The following is a 22707-nucleotide window of genomic DNA, read 5'->3' as shown; positions in this document are numbered from 1 at the left end:
GCGGTCAAAAATAACTCAAAAATTACAGGAGACCGATCAAAAAGTACAATGAGAGATAATTGGGATTAAATCGAAAGCTTTCCGTCATTTGAAAGAGAGTTTGTCCTAAATTGAGAAATGCATTATTTGATTATATCATAATTGAGAAATGTATTATCGTATTAACATAAAGTATTTTTCGAGATTATCAACGGCGATGTGAAGTTAAAAAAAAAAATACGAAGAAAATAAACAAAAATAATAATACCCCCCCCCCCGCAAAAAAAACAAAAACAAAAAACAACAAAAACAAAAAACAACAACAACAAAACAACGTAATTGGGGGGTGGGGATGCTGGAGAATATATTTTCCAATTTTTAGACTAACCCTTTTTCAAATCACGAAAGTTCATAATTTTAATTGCAAATATCTCCAACAATTTTATATATAACTCCAAGAAATCTTTCCCTATGTTTTTATTATGGTATAGTGTACATTTTCAAACATGACTTTTTGGTTGATCTCTTTTATTGGTTTGAGTTATTTTTTGTAACTTCCTTATTTCACCACTAGTAACGCTATAACCCGTTTCAGCATAATCACTTTACTACAGATACACATTGTTTACCTGGCTATATGAGACGCTGCGCTGTTTTTGAATTAAAAGGCTTCAAGGGACTTTACCGTTCACCTTGCATAGTTGTCACGTTATAACTAATCATGCTTTTTATCGATATAAACTGATATTTTACTTCACACATTAATACTGAAAAACTAATATGTAATTTGACTTTAATACTTTGAATCAAGTGAGTAAAAAATTACTGATTTTCGATCAGCATCCACATTTCATATTTAAATCTGCAACAATATCATTTGTTTTAAGTCCTGCGTCCAATTACCTCCACAATTAAAGATTTTCCTCACTGCAGTGGTCGTGAGTATTTCCCTCCGCCTCAGCAAATCGGCCAGATGACCACCGATGGGCACCACTATTGTCATCAAGAGATGAGGCAGGGCTCCAAGAACACCAGACTGGACAAAGAAACAATCATCAAGTCACATTAAATAATACACTAACAAACATTATCACATTGTTCAAAACATCTATATATATAAAACGCTAAGGTACATGGCACTGAAATCGACTGTATTACAAATTGTCGAATGACAACGTCAAATACACGATACGAATTTCAGACTGCTTTATTTACTGAACATTTTTACAGCTGTGCTGAATCATAAGCTTCGCTTAGTCGATTAATGTGGCTATTAGATGCGTTCTGGAGGTAGTTTGCCACGTCACCAAAGATGACATTCAGTCAGAGGAAAGAAGTTATAAAAGAAATCAAGAAATGGGTTACGAACTAAAAGTTCAATCAAGCGCCATAATTAGACTTAATCATTGGTAGATAAGTAAGAGTGGTAAGACTTTAGATTAATGTACGGCTTTTCGCCAAGCGCGCCAAAATCATGTCAATTGTCCAAAAACTCTCTAAACGTCTACAATTCTTGGTGTATAACAGAAATGCTAACAAACGGCTCTTAAAATAGCAATCAAAAATTGTCACAATTATATTTGATGAGAAATCGCTCGAAATATTTTCAATTTTGGCGCTCATACATCAACTTAAGTCCAGCCGTAATCACTATGATTTGCGCACAGAAATTGATACTCTAATCTTTAAAAACAATTATAAAAATGCTCTTTGTTTTAACTGAGGACTAAAATAATAATTTTTTTAATGATATAAATTTCATTTTCGTGCGTTCATTTAACTCTAATGATATTTTTAATTCGATTTGATACACTATCAGAAACAATGTTTTTACGGAATTGAAACTCCCCATTAAAACATTTAAGCGCGTGCTTTTGCCATTCATTAAATCCGTGGTATGATTTTCAATTCCGCTTTTATTTCTTAATATATACGCTTTGTAAATTGTAGTAAACTATCTTAATTGAATTCATACGTTTCGGTCGTGTTAAATTACTAGGTTAAATGATTTTTTAAAGAAATGTATCCCATATTAATAATTTAACGGTCTAAATATTCAATCTAGGTTAACAAACTGGTCGCCAAAGAGACTAGTTATTAAATCTGTTTAATAATTAACGTCCATTGGAAGGTGTTAATCTCCGAAAAGTGTAACTATACTTCATGGAGGCTAATGCAAAAAAAGAGATGAAACCCAATCTACCCCTATTTGGACGTTGTTCGATATTCGGAATGCTGGTCAAGGTGAAAATATCGTATCAATGATGTTGGGTAATTTGTGATAATAAGGATGTTAATATTTATTTCCAACTGCAATTGCATATTCATATGATTCTAAAAAGGGAAGAAATTATCAAATGACATCAACTCCAATTCGATGTACTGAATGAATCCATCGTCGACAAAACTGATTAATGTTATCTATACTTATAATAAAGCTCAATGTGTGTGTGTGTGTGTGCGTTGGCGCTCTACAGGCCAGACCGTTTGACTTACAGCTACCAAATTTGGTACATGTATACCTTGGAGGTTGGGAATGTGCACCTGGGGTTCCTTTTTTCGAATTTTTAATTAGAATTTTAATTATTAATTAAAAACTAACTTTCCCGCCAAAAAAATCTTAAATTTTCCCCACCGCCAACTTTTTCGCCAAAAATATCTTCCATTTCTCCCACCGCCAAATGAAAAAGGCTTCAGTTTTTTTTTCTCCCAACAGTAATGAGGCTAGGGTTAAAATTTTTCGGCGGATTATTTCAATCGATTCTGTATTTTCTTAGTGTTTGATGCATTTAAAATTAAACATTGTTAATGAATCGATCTTTCAGATTCATTTTGAAGTACTTTTGAATTAAAATAAAACAGAATAAAGGAAAATAAAAATTTCTAATCCGCATAGCGTTACCCCAACTGGCGTAGAAAAAAATCACGTATTTGCATTACGTAACTGGCGAAGAAAATTCACGCATGCGCATTCTGTTCTGATTGTTGCCATGACAACCGTTATCAATGGATGATTTAAATTATTTTTGGGTTAGTTGCATGCTTTTGTAAGTAAATTGTACTTATGTTAGTTATATATTTTTTGTATATGCTTATAGTTTTAAGTACATCGTTTTTTAAGTAGTTTTTTTAAAACCTGTTTTCAACCGTTTATTTTAAACGATTCGTTTTATTTTCTTAGTGTTTGATGCATTTAAATTTAAACATTGTTAATTAATCGATCTGCTCATAATGAATCTAAGAAAATTTTGTTGACAAACACTTGAGATATTACATAAATTAAAAAAAAAATATTCTTTAGTGCCCATAAAGTTTAAACGCTGTGTGACTCTATTTTCAGTAATCAGATTATAAAAAAAAAATGCTTTGTTTCAGTAAAAAATATAAGTATATTAATTGAATATTAATTCTTTCCACTTTAATTTAAAGCATAAATTCTACGGGTGCTAACAGAAAATTAGAGAGATACATATTACGTTATGACTGAAGGCCTTTATAATATTATGAATGAATTATATGACAGTCAAAATTTGAAGTTTTAATATATTTTGATGAAGAAGCTATTAAAGTAGGAATTGCATAAAATATTTAATTATTAAAATTTTAACGAACATTAAGATTGGCGAACCGGCTGGTCGCCAAAGGCGGCTACTTTTAAGAATAAATCATAAATAAAAATTCAGCTACTGTGCTAAACATAAAAATAATTTGACAGACATATAGACATAAAAATATTCTAAATGATGCATATAAAATGGGCAAAAAAATTACAATACCCTCATTTTCCATGTAAAAACACTCAACGGCATTTTAAACACGCTGACTTTACAAGTCAAGCATATAGTCATGCCCTTAAACAAACGCGCGTTGAAGTAACTGTACTAGCTTTGCAGTGATATAAAAGTGCCAAGGTGAGAATAAAAGCATAAAAGAAAGATAAGAAATTAAACTAGCTGCCTTCAGCGGCAACTTGTTCGCCCAGATTAATTTTTTAAATTATTAATATGGAAAAAATCGCACTTAGAAACATTTCACATTGTTATTTGATAGGAATAAAAATATGAATTGAATTGAATCAATACTCTATAAATTAGTGTCCGTGAAACTTAAAATGTAAGCTACGAAATAAAAACGAAAGTGAAAATTCTACTTCGAAGTTAATGTCCAAAATATCAAATTAAATTTTAAAAATATTAAAAATAAAGAGAAAGTTGTACGAAAATAAAATTTATATCAAATAAAGAAAGTTTTTTTAGTTTTAAAATTATGCAAAAAGGCTTTTGGTGACCAAATAATTTTGGAAGATATGAAAATCAATTTCCTTCGGCAAGTTATAACGATTACTCATTTAGCCTATATTCGGTAAGCCGATTTTTACACTCTGTTATTGCTTTCTGTTTGACGTCCACCATATTGATTTCTTTTATATCTTTTTTTCTTCTGACAATAATATCTTTGCTCATACGGCGAGTTCTCTTTCGAGCCATTCGAAAAATACTTTGCAGTTTTATTAATTAGTTAAACGAATTACTGGATTAAATTAACTCGCAAAAACGTTTAATGAAGCTGTCGGAAAAGTCTGTCTGCATTACACACACACACGCACGCACACTTTATATGATTTTTTTTCCATCATGCGAGTATTCTTTTTTATTGTTTGCAGCATTTCATGGTAGTTGTCTGCAGTGCAGTCACTGTTCTCTGTACCCTGCGTTTTTACTATTGATACTATTGAGCTTGTTACTATTCTCACTCGATTTAGAATCAGTCACATTTGATGCCATACGTTAGGCGCCCAAGAGTGATTTTTATACCAATCAAGCCATGCCACAAATATTGATTTTAGCTTGCAGTGCCCGGTATTGTTCACATTACTAATTCAAAGGAAAGGACCTGTACAATTCACCTTTTCAATATTGAAGTTGAAGACCTGCTTGAGATACATGGGTTGAGAAATGAGCAGCATATAAAAGGTCCAGCTTCGGCAGAAGTTGGCCACAATGATGGCGTAGACCGGCATGGAAGTAAACATTGCTTTCCAAGGCGTCGTCCGCAGCTGGAAAAGAAAAGAATAATTAGCAAGCTATAGGACGATGCATCAATATGAAAGTGAGACTGTGGTTCTAGGGCCCTATTTCTTTTATTAGAAATTTGAGATTTTTATGGTAAATATTCATTCAACAGACCTCAGTAGAAGGGAACATTTGATAATTGATTTCAGACCAGATATATTTTGTGTCTCACTGATGTGACAAATGGAATTTTGAGATTGTTCCTGATGTTCCAAGAGCTGATTGAGCTCTTTGGAGTAAGAAGCAGAAACAGTGTAATTAGAGTTACACCGATATGAAGGAATTTTGAAATTTTTCCTACGTTTCAAGAATGGGTTAGCTCCTTTGGAGAAATAGTGTAGTGTACGCCTTCTCTACAATATCAGGTTCGATTAAAAAAAAGTAAATGAAACATCGTAACATCGAAATTTCACCTTTAAATAAAAAGCTACCAATATGAGAGGAAAAGTATTAAATCCATTAAATTTTAAATTAGACTATCAAAAACGTTTATACATTCAGTTATTTGATTTTTAGAGAAATTAAACTAAATCACAAATAAATTGAAAAAAAGAATAAATGTAAAATTTGAAAAACATTTAATTTTTTTAAGTGGAGCAATTTTTTAAAAAAAAATACATTTTTGTTATACAGAAGGAAATACAGAGTAAAAGTTTCAGATAAATATCGGCATTAATTTTTTGAAAAATTCAATTTTGTCGAAAAAATAAAAGGAAGAAAAATAAAAGAAAAATAGAGTCGTCTAAAAATGCTTGCAACGTGAGAATGAATATTACGTCACTTTTCTCTAGTATTGAGTGAAATAGAACCAGTGGATACCTTATCCTCCATTTTTGCTGATAATCGGAAATTTACTGTTTTGCAAAAGTTTTGAAGTTAAAATTGGGAAAAGTCTGTGAAAGCTAAGGAATATACAACGTATTCAAGACTAGCGCAATGTAGTTTCGAAAATTTATTCAGTTTTGGCTTTAGGATTTCAAGTTTATTTTTTATTTGAAAGTTATATATTAAAACCTAAAATTATAAAAAGATTATGTTTGCATGTTTCGTCTGTAGTTTTGATGTCCACCTGTATTAGGGATGTTTTGAATTGTACATTAAGCCTTTTCCTATTACAGGTAGTGCAAAGAGTGTGACAAGAAATTTTATCTTTGCTTTCGTCAAATAGAACCGATATCAGCTTTCAGCGTTCCTCCGATTATTTAATCACGGATCTTTTCATTAATTTCCCCGTTTATTTAATCTATCTCTGCTCTGCTCACGTAATTGATTGTTTCTTTCTCCTGTTCTTTTTAGAGCAGCGACAAAAAGCAAAAACGGTAAATCTATGGAGGGTCGAGGAAAATCAAAGATATTATCTCCTAAATATAAGAAAGATAATAAAAAAAGGGAAAGTAGTTTCTTTGTTAAAATTTTTTTTCTAGATTTCCTATAGTCCATAATCTAAGGATTAATGTTTGACTTAAAAAAATATTTTTCACTGAAATCGTGTTGGTCTTCTTTTTTCTTTGTTTCAAGTGTTTTGACGCAAAGCATTTTTTGCATCGTATTTAAAACACAATGACAATATTCTAGCATATTTAGTCTGTAAATTCTGTGCAAATTTCTTTTTTAACTTTTAACTAATATGCTATGTTTATTCATTTTATACTTTTAACCTGCCCTCTTTTCTTTGTGTGTATTTGATTTATGAAAATTTTATTTTAATCATGTTTTTTTTATCTCGTGGAACATTTTTTCCAACATTTTTTCCATCCATTTCAACAGGGGTACCTCAGACATGGGAATCAGAAGCTCCCCGTATGATGGTTGGTTCTCATCACACTGGTGGATGCAGAAATAGTGTGGAGATAACTACCCCCTACCGATGACGGAACATGCCTCGTATGAGAGGAATTGTACCGTGGCCGGTAATGGCTTTAAGGACTCAACTGTAATTCCAGCATACTGCCATGGCGTCTGATTTTTCAATTAATCCGTGCCCTCGAGCGGGTCAAAGCACCAGTTTATGATATCTACTTCTCCTGCAACTTCTGTACTATTTCAGTATTTCATACATTTTTGTGCGATTTCCTTGTGCGTGTTTTCCCTTGAAGTTTCTTTCAATCATTTATTGAGTATGAACTTACTTCCATAAGCCTTACATCATTCTGAATTCTATCCTATTGATACAATCAGATCTTCTAGAAAGTTTTTTTGGGGGGGAGCAGGGTGGGGAGAAGAAATCTATCGAAGTTTTAATTATTTGTTTCAATTGTCTTTATTTTATGATGTACTTTTTAAAAAATTATATCTAGTACTTGACACCAAGTCGAATCATCCAACCAACTGATCAACCGATGAGTTTAATTATTGTTGGCGGCATCTTTCCCTTGTTACTTTCCCCGTTTCCCTCACCTGATAATTCGCATTCCGGCTAGATGTAACATCACCTGTTACCACACACATACGCACATTGTTAAATGCCTCCGGACTGCCAGATGGAGATCCTTTTCGCAAGTAGGCCATTAATTGTATCCAGATAAAGAACCACATGTGCGTGCTTCGTCGTTTCAGGGAGATCCTTCGTATCTTCAAGGAACAAGAACGTCAAAACATCCAGATAAACTTTTTTTTCCCGTTACGAATGGACTCCTCACATCAATTACAAGCAACCATTGTCATTAAGTGTCGAAGTCAGGTGGATTTTAGCCGGTTTTAGTGGTGAATTGAATATAATTAACGTGTTTTCTGGAAGAGTAGCTACAAAGATGAATCATTAATAGACATTCTTACGATCGACTGGAGACTATTGAGGAAGCAGTGCTGAACAGCTCTCGGGTTATAAGGAGATCAAGTGCACCAATGTGAAAATGAGAAGCTGAGATTTGACGGAAATAAAATGCGGTATTTTTCTTGAAGGGGGAAAAAAAAAGAAGAAGAAGAAGAGCAGAGAGAGCCGTTTAAGAAGGAGTCGTGAATGTTCGAAGGTGTTCCTGAGAAGCTCCGTGTGATTCGGGCTTCTGTGTTAAGATCCACCCAATAAAGATTCTGGAGCTACCCATTGTGTAGCCGTTTGATCTAACGGCCTGTTAGCGTTTCTTAGGTGTTTACTCACCGAAATGATCGAGGAACTATTTCATGATTAACTTCCAACTGTTGTGTGAATTTTGTAAATAATATTAACTTAGATGTGAACAAGTTGTTTTTGTGTAAGGCTGTAAATAAAGGAATTGTTGGTTACACTACTCTCTTATTTGATCGGTCAGGATTAAGATATTATACCCTGGCGGTTAGACCGCAGTAAGGAAACAGGATATTCTAAAGTAAGTTTACATTCATGATAAATTTTCCTGACTATTGCTTACCGTCGGAGTGGATTGTGCCACTTTCCCTATACTCTCCTCGATGTAAATGAGCTCCGCTTGGGTGATGGTTGGATGGGTGCAAGGTCTTTCGAACGACAGCCATATCCAAAACACGTACCACACCATTCCAGCAGCGCCTGAAATGAAAATAAATAAATAAAGATAATATTGTTATGTAATTTACTGCTTCCGTTGGGGTTCTTTTAAGATTCGATGGTCGATGAAATAAACAGTACTTTAGTGACAGACGACTTTTATTGACACGAAGACATTAACACAGAGATGACGAATACACAGACGACAAATATATACAGTCGAGACGAAGACAAGGCGACACACAGCAGCACACTTCAACAAACAATAGCCCACAAGTCGTAATCGGTAGTAATAACAGCCACAGCATATGAAGCGGCCACATAGAATTCAACAGGAGAGGGAATCTTCGTAGCTTCACCTACTCTCACGTAGGTCTCTCCAAACGGCTGCAGTTCTCCACTGTCTCCTAGCTTTAGCTGTATTCAGCTGCCGATATACTACTACACGGCTGTCTACTCCTTACAGGACTCGATGCTGCTTCTACAATAAATACCAGGACCCGCTGCTGCTTCTACAATAAATATCAGGACTCGGCACACAGCTCAGTTCAGCAATAGCTTGGACTCCACACAATGATTGCACTTCGCCGGACTATTTCACTTCGTTATCCTCTCGACGACTCATTAGTTGACTACGACCCCGACTACGGACACGATTCACGATTGCTGACTGACTCTAATTCATTGCAGCTTGGGACTACCGGTCTTTTATAGTTCCCGAGTGGCGGAGCGAGAAGGTTCTCGGACCAATCAAGCGTATCTCAGTTCCTATTGGATGGATCGATAAAATTCTCAAAGTTTCCAGTAATTTCTATTTTATCATCAAAGTCACCAGATTTGCCGCCAAGTCGCCAAATGTTCGCCAAGTTTGTCGCCAAGCTTTGAGATCACTGAAGCGGCACCCGACTATCACTATTCATTTCTAAAATTTACTTCCCACCATAAGATAGCAGTTCTGAGAATACTAAACAGAGAAAGTGGTCTCTCCAAAACTTTCTCGCATAAGGCTCCAAAATTTGACACAGACCTACAATTGTAGTCATAAAATTACATGCCAAATTTGATATATTTAAGCCATTGCATTTTCGAGTTGTTTCTGAAAGTACAGATCGACAGATGGCCAACCCCTTGTTGGATTTTGCTCAAAATTTTATGGGTCTCTACACCATGGATGTTTAATCCGCGTATCTAATTTTATCCATTTAACGTTCTTCATTTTGTAGTTGTTATCGTGTTAAATTAAATTAGAATATTAGAACATAGATTAAACGAACATAAATTGAAAGTTTAATATAAAATATTGTATTTAATTAAAATAAGATATTAATATTTACATTATTACTTTTGTGTGTTGGTTTATAAAAATTGCAATTACTGTTGTAGGCAATCTTAAGTTCATTGTAAAGTTCTTGTATATATAATATTTTAGGGGATTCCATTTGAAGTACATACAAATAAACCCCTAAGTTTTTCCGTACAAGCGTGCAACGTACAATTGTCTCTGAGATTAATATAAATTCTCCAAATTCAGTCTATGTATTTGCATTGATTGACCTTATGATTGATTTCTCTTCATAATGTAGCAAAATAATCATAATTAATATTACACATTAAGAAATTCACAAAACATTAAAAAATTGAACTTCACAAAATTAAACTTTCTGTTTAAAAAAGTCAGATTGTAAATGCATTCGAGCTTACGTCAACTCATACACAAAAGTATTTATTACCTCGTGAACTTCAAGAAGAGAATTACTGTCACGTGGCATTATCTACATTCAATTATTAATATTGCTACTATTGGTATTATAATATTAAGTTCCTAGCGTCCCTTTTGCTGGTTATATCAAGAACTTCAATAATTTTAAGCATTATCAACACAACGCGAATCATTTTGTAAAAAATCGCACGGAAACATGTCTACGGTTATATAGCAATATTAAAGTTTTTAAGTCTGTGGTTAGTTTAGTTATATTAACATCCCGTTTTTTAAAGAAACACTAGGGATATTCTGGGGTGGACCTCGTTATTTTGAACATCGCTCAGATGACGAGGACGACACCTGAGATGACACTTCTTCTCCAAACTTGCACACCATATCAGCGAGAGGATGCTTGTCCCAACGGATTTAGCATGTACAGGACCCGCTTACACAACGATTCTTCGCTGAAATCGAGACTCGAACCTGAAGCCCCCCGCTTTCGAAGCTAAAACCTTACCACCAGGGCACCGCGCCAGTGATTTTGTGAAATATGTTTCGAAATCGACGCGTAAAAATGTGAACATTTGATTAATTTTATGTTAATTCAAAGTGAGTTGAACAATTAATTTTGAGTAAAAACTAACATCTTTTCTTACAGAGCCCCTACTCTCTAGGAATTAACTAAATGCCAAATATGATTGCTTTGGGTTCAATATTCTTACTTATAGCGCATTACAATGTGTGTGCAAAGTAATTTGCGGAATGTTTTCCAAACTGTAAATATTAACATTTCAATATATCAATATTCTGGAGACTAAAACTCTAATTTTAAGAAAAGTTAAGTTGCAAGAACTTTTTCTCTATATGAAAAACATGCAGAGTCTCAAGATTGTTTGTTCGAAATTTCCAAATTACTTACAGAATTAGTTTTCATTCACTTTCATACAGTTATTTTCATGAGTGGATGTAACGCTTTTAAAGAATCACTCACCATAAAAGTAAAAGCAGGACTGCCACCCAGCCAAGTCCGTGAGGAACCCAGATAGAGGCATCCCCACCACAGCACCCGCATAAGAGCCTGAAAAAGATAAAAACACAGAATGACAATGCTTAAATCAATTAACGATTGATTCAAGAACGAAATTTGTTACTTGAATTCCAATATAACTGGTTGCTGATTTAATAAAGATTTTATAGAAATCTGATTTATCAGTTGTAGCAATGCAAAAATTTTTTTAAAAAATGCATAAGTTTTTAAAAAACAATTTCATCGATTATGAATGTTTAACTTTCTTGTAAACAATAATAGAATAGACAAAATTTAGACTCAGATTCTTAAGTTTCCATTTTTAAATAATTCTTCCTCAAATCATATATTCAAATATAACATAAAATTAAGAATTCATTCAACTCATAACTTTCTTTTTTGTTTTTACAACTAAAGGATCAAACAATAAATGTGGAGCACCAAAAGTTTAACCCAGTCGGATCGGTCTGCCCAAAATTTTCTCGCGGTGTTATCCCAAACGCATTGAATAACCTTGGGGTGTAATACTTACGAAATATTTACCTTTAGAGTTTTTACTTAGAAATTTTGAATTAATCCTCTAGCATTTTTACTGAATCTATCATTGTCCTTTGACGAGTTTTTTGGCTGTTAAACCATGGCATGCGATTAATAACTGAAAATCGTATTTGTGTTTTAGACGCATTTTTCACCACCGAGTGGGACAAAAATTTGATGCGGAACAATACTTGTACACATAAAATCCCATACCTCAAAATCCCAATTTCATATATTTAAGTTATTTCCTTTTTCGGTTAGCACCCTTAAATGCTTCTAAAAGCACAGACCGACAGACGGTCAACCAAGATTTGATAAGTTTCTACATTATAGAAGTTAAATCTTTGTACCGAATTTTATCCATTTAGCTTTCTTCGTTTTGTAGCTATCATGTTAACCTATATTCGGACTACTGGAAAGACATACTTCCTCTGAATAGAATGTGTTCAAAATTTGACAGGGATCTACAAATTTAGTGTAATGACCACACACCAAATTTCATATAACTAGCTCAAACTATTGACTGATTTCTTGCCCCAATACTCCCGTACTCCGACGAAACTACGGAAAGCAATAAAAAGCAAACATCCAAACCTTCTCACATAACAACTAATCTTTCTCTATGACAATGCCCACACACACGTCTCGCGTGAAACCCAGACGACCTTAAAAAATTCCTTTGGGAAATGTTGGAACCCCCGCCGTACAATCCTTGTGATTTCTCCATCTTTGGGCCATTTAAGTGAGCATTACTGGTTACCCGTTTCCATTCGGACGACAAAGTGAAGGAAGCTGTACAGGACTTCCACAAGAATCAATCACCATCTTTCTACATCAAAGGCCTATACCTGCTACCGAAACGATTGGACCTGTGTTACAACACCCATGGCTATTTCTTTTGATTTCCAATAAATATATTATTTTCATTCAACTCATTCAACCTGTCCACTTTTCATCTGGGCAATCCTTATATGAATAAAAGCACACTGGAATGGACAATAGGCACACAACAAAAGTTGTCTTAAACATAAAAACGTGTAGTGTATGATGGCTGAAAGCTGTTAGAATTATTCTAGTGTTGGAATCAATAAACTGCTATAGAGAAGAAAATGCTCTTACCACAAAAGGCTAGGGTGGCTAGACGACTTCTTTCCATGGGTGGCGCCCAATGCCGCCAAATTCCGTGACACGCAGGATACGTCACTCCCTGAAAGAAAACAATTTCCAATAAGGACAAGTGCCACAGAAAAAACAGATTGCTATAGAGCAATGACAGAAGTTTGGTGTCACACAAAAGAGATCTTTGTTGTAGAATGACGACCTTGAAAGGACTGCCAATTTGTGGCAGTACAAAAAGCGAATTAAATAAATACAGATATGACTTGGAAGTACATAAAAACACGATAATATATCAAATAATAATTAATGTTTCTCAAAGGAGGTGTATTTATTTCAAAATGAGCTGAATCGGCATAAATTGTCCAGATGCTGTACAGCTACCAATATATAAAAGAAAGCAGGATTTTTGCTATACCAAAGAGAGTTACTACGTATAAAAAAACATCACTATTCAAATAAAATAATTTTTTTTCCAAATTTTCACTACTTACAAAACTCTAGGTTAATCTTAGTCAAGGATTTCTGCAATATAATTTTCATTTGCTTTATAATGACCGAAAAATTATGATTCGCGGGAGTTACAAAAGTTTTGCGATGGCTAGTAAAATCTCCAAATTTCATCCGTTTCTTCGTTGGTATCATTTTTTCCGTTCTCGTTTACGAATCACAGAGAAAATATTGCAATCGTCCCAAAAATTCGAATTCGAAATTTTGGCGAATCTCCACGCTTCATACCTCTCTGATTTCCAAAAATGTTTATTTTAACAAGATGACTCAAAAAATGCTTTGATCTGGACGGAGGAAATTTAGTATAAGGTCTTTACACAAAATTTGTAGATTTCTTTCAAAGTTCGAGCAAAATCCGTTTAGATTGTTTGTCTGTCCGGCTGTTCGAATATAAGTTACACAATAACTACAAAATGAAGAGAGATAGATAAATAGAATTTGATACATAATTTAACATCTATAGTGTAGACATCTATCAAATTTTGAGCCAAATCCAACAAGTGTTAACCATTTATTCATTCAGAAATATGTAAATGTGATTGATAACTCAAAAACGCAATGGCTTAAATATAGCAGATTTTGTAAGTGATTTCGTGACTACGAGTGTACTTCTGTGTCAAATTTTTGTTTCAATCGGTTGGGAGAAATGGAAATTCAATTTTCAGATACTATTGGCCGCGTGCCAGAGATTAATCGTAAAAAAACTCGCCAATGATTAATATCACCACAGATTCAGAAAAAATGCTAAATTCATATCAATGATTAATATTTCGTAACTATTGCATGTCAATGCTATTCAAGGATTTCTTAGCCCAAAGTCCATAATTTTTTATGGAAGTTGGGTGATAACAGCTTTATTAGAAAATGTGCGAGAAAGTTTAGAAAGCTCAATCCATTGTTTTTTTTATAGTAAAGATACATTACAATATTTTTATAAACTGAGTACAAAAGAAAATAATTAACCATATTAAGTAAGTTTTATTTTGCCAGTTTAATAATTAACAAATCAAGACATGCCATAGTGATTTGTGATAGGAAATTGACAGACTGTCAGACAGACATTTGCCTGTTTGCCACAAAGATAACTAAAAAAACTTCAAGCTAGACGGTTGACATTTGGTATTTGGTCTTTAGACCAGATTTGCAGATTTTATCAATTTTGAGTAACATGTGTTAATAAGAAGTCCGTCTGTCCGGCTATTCGAATATAAGTTAATACAATAACTATGAAACGAAGAGAGCTAGCCAGATAAAATTCAGTACACAGATTTATTAATTATGTTATAGATTTCCATCAAATTTTGAATCAAATTCAACAAGGGATTGACCATCTGTCGGTCTATAATTTCGGTAACCTATAAACTTGATAATTTAAAAACATAATGACTCTAAATATATCAAATTTGGTATGGAATTTGGTGACTATAAGTGCAGTTTTGCACCAAATTTTTTGTTTCGCTCGGTAGAGAAAAACGAGTCTAAACACAAATTCCATTTTTGGATGCTATTAACGTATGCCAAGGATTAATCGCCAAATAACTTGCCAAGAGCGAGTCAACAGATTCAGTAAAAATGCTACATTCACGTCAAAAGAATATTTTGTATTTATTGTACGCCAATGCTATGCAAGGCGTTCTCTAGGATAACGTCTTTAAGAAAAAGTATGAGTGAAAGTTTTAGAAAGATCATTGATGCTAGTCTTGCTTAATATCTTTTTACACAGGAAGACATTTTTAGCATTAACATTGTGAATTGAAAAAAAGAATAATTCAGAACTTATTGAAGGGAAATTTTGAATTGTGATGTATATTTTGAACTTTCATATTTAATCATAATAAATAACATTAGATAAATATTAGCAAATATTTTATAAAAGTGCAATAATTTTTTTAATTCAATGCTTTGTTTTTAAAATATCTTATTCAAAAAGAATCATCATCTTTTAGTAAACCATTGCTTTAAAAAATTTAATATTTTAGAAGAGAAATAACCATTAATTCTTGATATACTAATTGCTTTCTTAAAATTGTTGTAAAATGATCTATATCAAACTTTATATTATCTGCTAAAAATCTGGTTCCCCGGATATATTCTATTCCCCGGATATGCATTCTAATTCTAAACAATTTAAGGAATAGATATTTCAATATATGAAAGCGATTTTTGGGACTGAAAAATTATAGGTGGGAAGACAAGAGTATATTATCCTTTCCATTAATTAAGAAAATTTTTTAACGGAAGCGATGTGAAACCAAAATCGCAAAATGCCTTTTATACATATTTTTCCATTCATGAACTGTAAACATGAAAATTTTGAAAAAGAAAAGTATTTTCTCTCTTTTAATAACACTCATTCACATATCGATATATCGAAGCGCATCGCCATCATCAGGCTTTCGATTCAAAAGGAATACCCATGTCACGTGGCATGGGGAAGGACATAATCTCGATCCCAGCGCAGAACCGGAAGCAAGGAAGAAAGTAATCATATACAACCCGGAAGGAAGTTCCATAAGCCCATTCCATGACAATGTGTAGGGGCTTGTCTAGAAGTGTGAATCAAGAGAGCATTTTCTGCTATTCCCCTTTTGGGATGGGATTAATCAATCATTTCTTTTTATTGCGGAGGGATGATTCAGAATTCAGTTTTGATGACTGAAGATAAAGATGGAGAATTTTAACACTGATTACATAAGGAGTCAATGCTTATTCATTTAATAAAGGAGCTATTTGTTAATTTTAAGGCAATATTTGTGGTTTCTTCTACTGTTTTTGAATTCTTAGATGTGGGAATATTTTATAGTTGTAAAAAAGGCTTTAAATTAAAGTAATAACTATTGCATTGATTACGTGAATACTCATTCATTTAATGAAGGATTAAGGAAGGATTATGCGATACTCATTCATTTGCAAATCTTAACGCTTGTTAATACAATATTTATAGCTTTTATACTGTTTGTGAATTATTAGATATCGGAATATACTTGCAGTTGAGAAATGTTTTAAACAAAAGTAATAACTACTGCATTGATTACGTAAGCAGTGAATGCTTATTCGTTTAATAATGGGGATAGCTGTTAATAGTAAGGCTCATTAATTTAATATTTATGGGTTTTTTCTACCGTATTTGAGCTATTAGATGTGGGAATATACTTCCAGTTGAAAAAATTACTTTAAATAAAAGTAAATTATTTTTTTTCTGAAATAATGAATAAAAAAATTATCACAGAAAAAAAATTTGCGAAATCTAAATTTTTTTATAGTCTCAAAGTCCTATTAGTCATATTCAGTAAAAAAAAATGATGTTGTACTTGTAATGCGAAAAAAAAAGTTATATTCATTGAAATTGATCTAGTAATGAAGCCATTTCAAAAAGTGCAGTATTATCGGTTTGTCTTTAAGATAGCTATTGAAATGTTCTAAAGCAGTGATATTCGCTTTATAATACGGCAATTTTAATCTTCAAAGCATGAAAGCATTATTGTTTCAAATGCTAGCGTGTCAAAAATATTTCGCTAATAAACAGAGCCGGGGAACGGTTTATAAGTGTAGAAATTTAGACACATAAGCGTTTCAGAAACACATTTTATGGATTCAAACAATATAAAATATATTTTTTAGACCATTTAGAGTATTTCTTCAACTGTAAGTACATATCTATATTTTACAATATAGAAATTAGCTATCAGACTATGATTAGAATGTGTATTCGTCATAAAATTATTAAAGTGATAAAACGCTCAGTTTTTGTTGGGATGAAGTATACTTACGAAGATTGTTCCTGATTTCCAAAATCATGATTTATGGAAGCTTTTCGTTTTTCTAATGGATATTAAAAAATTCTTCAGAAAAATTATTTTATGTAAAACTACAATAATGAAGAAGTGAAATATTTATTTCTAAAATGTCGTAATCCCTAATGAAGATACTTCATTTAAGTCCCATTTTTAAAGAAAATTTAACTATGCTGTTTAACCTTTGTTTAGCGTGTTTCATCCTGCAAGGTATGCAGTGGATTTCAAAATTAAATCGGCTAGAGGCAATTGATCATCAAAGAAAAGATCTTCTTGTGAGACTGAATTTGCTCCATTAAACTAGTGAGAAAATTTACAGTTTACCTGTTTAAACATTATTCCCTTCCTCAGGACTTTAATTTTAAATCAATAATTAATTAGTAGTTATTAATTTCTTCGATAAATTAAGTAATATAAAAATTCTTATGCACAGAATCCCCCACGCTGTTGAACAGCATTCTCAGAATCAGAGGCTCTATCTATCTTTGGAATACCAAATTTGTCACAAAAATACTTTCGGCGGTAGAAATGTACACTTCAGAATGATTTAAAAAAGCATTTGCTAGAATTTAAAGTAATCAGAAATTGGGCAAAATTTTAATATTTTCCTGAGATGACTTCCTGAAATATTCGAACACAAAAATATGGGTAATAATTTTAAGATATGTTTTTGAAGTCTCCAAGTATGTTCTCTAAGTCCTCTTTGTTTTTGTAAAGTCTCATCTTCTGAAAAAAATTTGAAGGTACAATGGTTATAAATTATTCAAAATTACAGGTATTAAATAATTATGATAGATATATGGATATGTTATAAAGTAGAATGTATTATTATAAATCTGTAATATTGCTTCCCTGCATAGTTAGTCTCATAGTAATGAAGAAAGTGTTATGGATATTTTAATGGTTGATGAATGAATGCCAGATTATTGACCTCCGGCTTTAACAACAAAAACGAAGGGCCATGGAACTATTGAATTGTAGCAACATCTTAATTAAGAACGTAGATATAAGATTCACCTGGAAGCTTCTTTGTCTATTACAAAATATTTACCAAAATCAAGGGAATCATTTGAGTTGAGTGATGGCTTCTTAAGTGAATTCTCTCTTTGGAAAATGGATCTACAGCGGTTATTTGAATGCTTTCTGCTGCTATTACGGTTGTTTATTAACAATTTACTGTGTATTGTTTTCTCTGCAAATGTTAATCTGTGTATACTTCGTCTGTGTTTTAAGACCTGTATTTCGTTAAGAATAAAGCTTAGTTATCCATTTTTGAGACTGTACCGAACATTTTATCACACACCTACCAGGCAGAATTTTCCACAGCAGTATTTTAAATGGAAAATAGTAAAATTAATTTAAAATTATTGGAAAATGTTCTAATCCAATATGCAATCATTTATAATATATTCTCTTTAGATCAAAATGTTACCATGATTAGATGCCAAAACGTGCTCCCAAATACATCATAGTCTTTGAGGTAATTGGGAGCACTCCGGGGTAATTATGGAGGTTCCGGTAACTGCAAATGATTAGTTAATAAATTAATTTGGAAGAAAAGGCATTATTTAATGAGCTCTGCAGAATATGATTATTTACTTATATAAATTTCAGTTCCATTTTCCATTTCAATGATTAAAGGTTTGTTTTCAATTGCTGTAACTGATAGTCTGATAAAGTTTTTGAGCTTTTTTAAAAACCTTTTGTCATAATTACTTCAAGTTTAACCCCAGAAGTAAGCAGTGTAGAAATTTCTATAAAGATCGCTTAAACACTTTTGTATTTTTTGTAATAAAATTGGATGCATTCGTTAAGCTTTTGTAAACAGTGCCATGTAAAAATCGTTGCATCCAGAATTCATTGGCAGATAAAATCCGGACAGAATCAGCTAGTAGGAGCCAATTTATAAGTATCATAAACAACATACAAAAACATCATAAATAACAAAAGTATACAACAACTTATAAATATTTATAAGTTGTTGTTGTTTCTGATCCCAGATGATATAGCAGCGTTATACCACCTCCATGAAACCAAAGATCTCTAAAAAGTCCAAAAACAATAGCGGATACCTTAAAATCTCAAAAATCGAAATTTAAACATTTAAGAATATAATTGGGGGAGGCTTGATCTGCCTTTCACTAAGGAAATTCAGCAAAGATCCTCCGTCCGTGTTGGAAGGTGAAGGATTTGGTATGTCCACTCAAAAAACGAGAGAGAGCCGTTTGCTGTTTTCTAGAGATATTCAGACGGTGACACCAACCGAGACTCTTACCAAAGTACCAAGGGTGAGCAGGTGGGACTGTCCAAAGTGCACTCGACTCTATCTTTTTGATAGAAGAGATTTCAGAATAAGTTAGTGTTGCATCACCATGAAATATGTCAACTGAGGCAATCTTAGCCAAGTTATCCGCTATCTCATTACCATTTAAACCAATATGTGAGGGGACCCACTGAGTGTTCAGCGAAGAGCCTGGCAATAAGGTCTAAGATATTCATGCTAATCTTGTCCCCCACTTTCGTCCAATGAGAAAGGTTCTGTATAGAGCCATGACTGTCCGTTAAAATCCAAATGTCTCCGAATACAATTTCAGAGGATGTGTCGATATATTGAAGTACCTTATAGATTGCAATAAGTTCAGACCTGAATACAGAACAGTTGACAAGATTTCTAATCAAAATATCAGTAGCTCCTTCAGGAGTCTTAATGTGCACGCCACTACCAGAAACGCCACCATCTCTTTTACTGCCATCAGTGTACATTTTCAGAGCAGAAGATGGAATGCTATGAATTGTTTCCAGAGACATTTGTCAGGTAAATTCAGTTAATTCTGACTTTTTGCTAATCTTGGCCAAGAGATCAGTATGGAAATGAATTCGATCAGGGTCAAACTTAAAATTCCAATAAGGCTTTAAGGAATGTATTTTCCACATCTCCAGAAGGCTGAACCATCTCTTTTGTGAAGGGTATCAAGTATAAATCATTCTTCGATGCTGCGGCCTGAAACTTCAGTTTTTATCATTTTTTTTATACTTCTATAATAATATTTAATTTCAAGAGGTATTATGCTGAGTGATGTTTCACTGCAACAATTAAATTTTTCATGCTCTAAATAACATTTAGAACTCTTTTTACTTAAAATGGGCTGCGAATATATATATATATATTGTTACAAAATTTTTTCTCCTCTACAAATACCGTCAATTAATCGTAATAACGCAGCGCCTTTAATCGCTTGTTCAGCAGCTTGCTTGCTGTCTAATCCTCTAAAATCTGTTACTTGTCGGTGACTCCGACTACTCTCACACACGATTCCCGACGATACACACCACTTCACTGCAGCTTCAGAGTACCTGTCTTTTATAGTTCCGGGAGGCGGGGCTAGAATCTTCAGACCAATCAGGACGTATCAGAGTGTATATTGGTTCCTACTGGATGGATCGTGAAACTTCTCGAACTTTCCTTGTATTATCCATTTAGTTGCCAAACTCGCCAAATTCATCGCCAAGTAGCCAAATGGTCGCCAAGATCAGCACGCACAGTACAGATCTTGCAAAGGTTTTAACGGTTTTTCCAGGATGACACTATTCGTGCCGGATAGCAAAATTACAGATTTGTAACAATATATATATATATTAAAAAAATATTGATCTATTGTTATCATAAGAAAGACAAAAAAGAATAACTGACTGCAATCTTATATCAAATAAAAGCCAGCAGAAGTCTCCCAAAACATTTTCGCATATTTTCTGATAAAGATTATTCTATGTTTTAGACGTTTTTTTTTTCTCAACCACCTTAAAACAAAATTGTGATTGTAAAACAAAAGTGTAAATGTCAAATCTTTGTACCTAATTTTTTCCATCTTGATCCTTCGTTTTGTAATTATCATGTTGACATATATTCAGACAGACGGACAAAGAGATTTTTTAGACTTAGCTCAAAATTTAATAGAAATCTACAAATTTGATGTAAAGATCATGCAACAAATTCATCCTTCTAATTAAAATAGTTTCTTATTTATCTTTATCAACAGAAAAATAGACGAACTGACAGACAGGCAGACATTTCCCCCAAAAAGTATTTTTCAAAGTGAGGGATGTCTAAAATATGGAGATTTGTCAAATTTTAAGTTCTAATGTTTCCACGATTACAATACTTTCTGTATTCGTATATTAAAAAGTAAAAATTAAATCAGCTGGAGAAAATTTCATGTTGACTCATATCTACAAACATAAATAGTTTTTTAAAATTTCAAATGAGTTTAGCTTGAATAATTTTTTCAAACACATTTTTATTTTGTGCCAAGGAGGGAAATTTTAACAATTTTATGCTTTTTGATCTGTAACTCTTATTTATTATTATAAATATTATGGACCCCTAAGTTCAATTCCCCCTCCCTAATTCATTGATATATAATGCCACTCAAGTTTATTAAAAATTTGTTTAAATTAATAAATTAGTCGGTAATTTTAAAATAGTATAATGCTATCAATAAAGCATAAAGGTTCAAAGTTTGAAAGCTCTAGGAGAAAAGGGAGTTAATGAAGATTATATAATACATTTTATTTTAAAAACATGGAATGTATCAACTAAAAATACATAAAAAAATAGAAATTTGTCAAGATAGATTTTAAACCATGTATCAAAAATTTACTTAGGAAGATGTTTGAAAATTTACAAAGTTAATGCTAAAAATTATCGGCATTATTAAATGGCAACAACAACAACAAAAAAAAGCTGGTAGATTAAAATTAGTCACTGCAAATTGTCTACCGAGGATTTTATCCAAGAATTCTCATTACAATGCTTGTGAAACTATAATACCAGCAGACAGCAATTTTTTCCTCTAAACTTTACTCTGCCTTCATTAAGCATTGCCTTGCCTTAAAATCTTTTCAAATTAGAAAATAAAAGCATGTTTGACTTAGCGCGAAAAACTGATTTTTCCCCCGCGAAATGGGAAAATATTCCTTTATATTGAAACACCAAGTTCAAACTAAAACAATTCCCAAAACACCTTTGACAATCTGCTACGTAAATCTTAATTGTTACTTTTAAACAACGCTAAAGAATCTTACTCACATTTGTAAACATTGAGCTTGAAAACATTCTCAAGAAAGACTTGTTTCATTTTTGTGTTTCAATTACATAATAACTTCCTTATTATATAAAAAAAAAAAATAATTGGAATTGAAAGGTTTACTCGAGAAAAATTAAGCAAACACAAACCGCAAACGCGCCACAGAAAAGACAAATGGAAGAATTTACCAGAGGGAAATTAATTCACAAACAAACCTTTTGTCTGGGGCGGAATCTTATAAATATTTATGTATACCCAACTTTAGAAGAAACAATAAAAAGAAAGGAAAAATGAAACTTTATTTTAAAGAACAAAAAATCTCTTTAATTCCAAACATCTAAAAATACCAACAAGACTGAGGGGAAAAAAGAATGGTGAAACTACGCTGGAACATTGTATCGCAGTTACTCCGGCATTAAAACATCGTAGGGCTGGCAGCTAGCT

The 22707-nt window shown here is 32.7% G+C and overlaps 1 protein-coding gene across 1 annotated transcript in view; it reads right to left on the bottom strand.

Annotated features, from left to right (window-relative positions):
- The window catches only part of LOC129972472 (vesicular glutamate transporter 1-like), a 165350-nt gene that overhangs the window by 11433 nt on the left and 131210 nt on the right, over positions 1-22707 (bottom strand). The window contains exons 6-10 of the mRNA XM_056086617.1: positions 12879-12966; positions 11187-11273; positions 8399-8535; positions 4886-5035; positions 883-1015 (exon numbers count right to left, since the gene is read on the bottom strand). Of these exons, the coding sequence (XP_055942592.1) occupies positions 883-1015; positions 4886-5035; positions 8399-8535; positions 11187-11273; positions 12879-12966 (595 nt within the window). The remainder of the gene's footprint in view (positions 1-882; positions 1016-4885; positions 5036-8398; positions 8536-11186; positions 11274-12878; positions 12967-22707) is intronic.

The sequence above is a fragment of the Argiope bruennichi genome, chromosome 6 (assembly GCF_947563725.1).
Source record: "Argiope bruennichi chromosome 6, qqArgBrue1.1, whole genome shotgun sequence".
Taxonomy (NCBI): Eukaryota; Metazoa; Arthropoda; class Arachnida; order Araneae; family Araneidae; genus Argiope; species Argiope bruennichi.
This window is presented reverse-complemented; position numbering and strand designations above follow the sequence as displayed.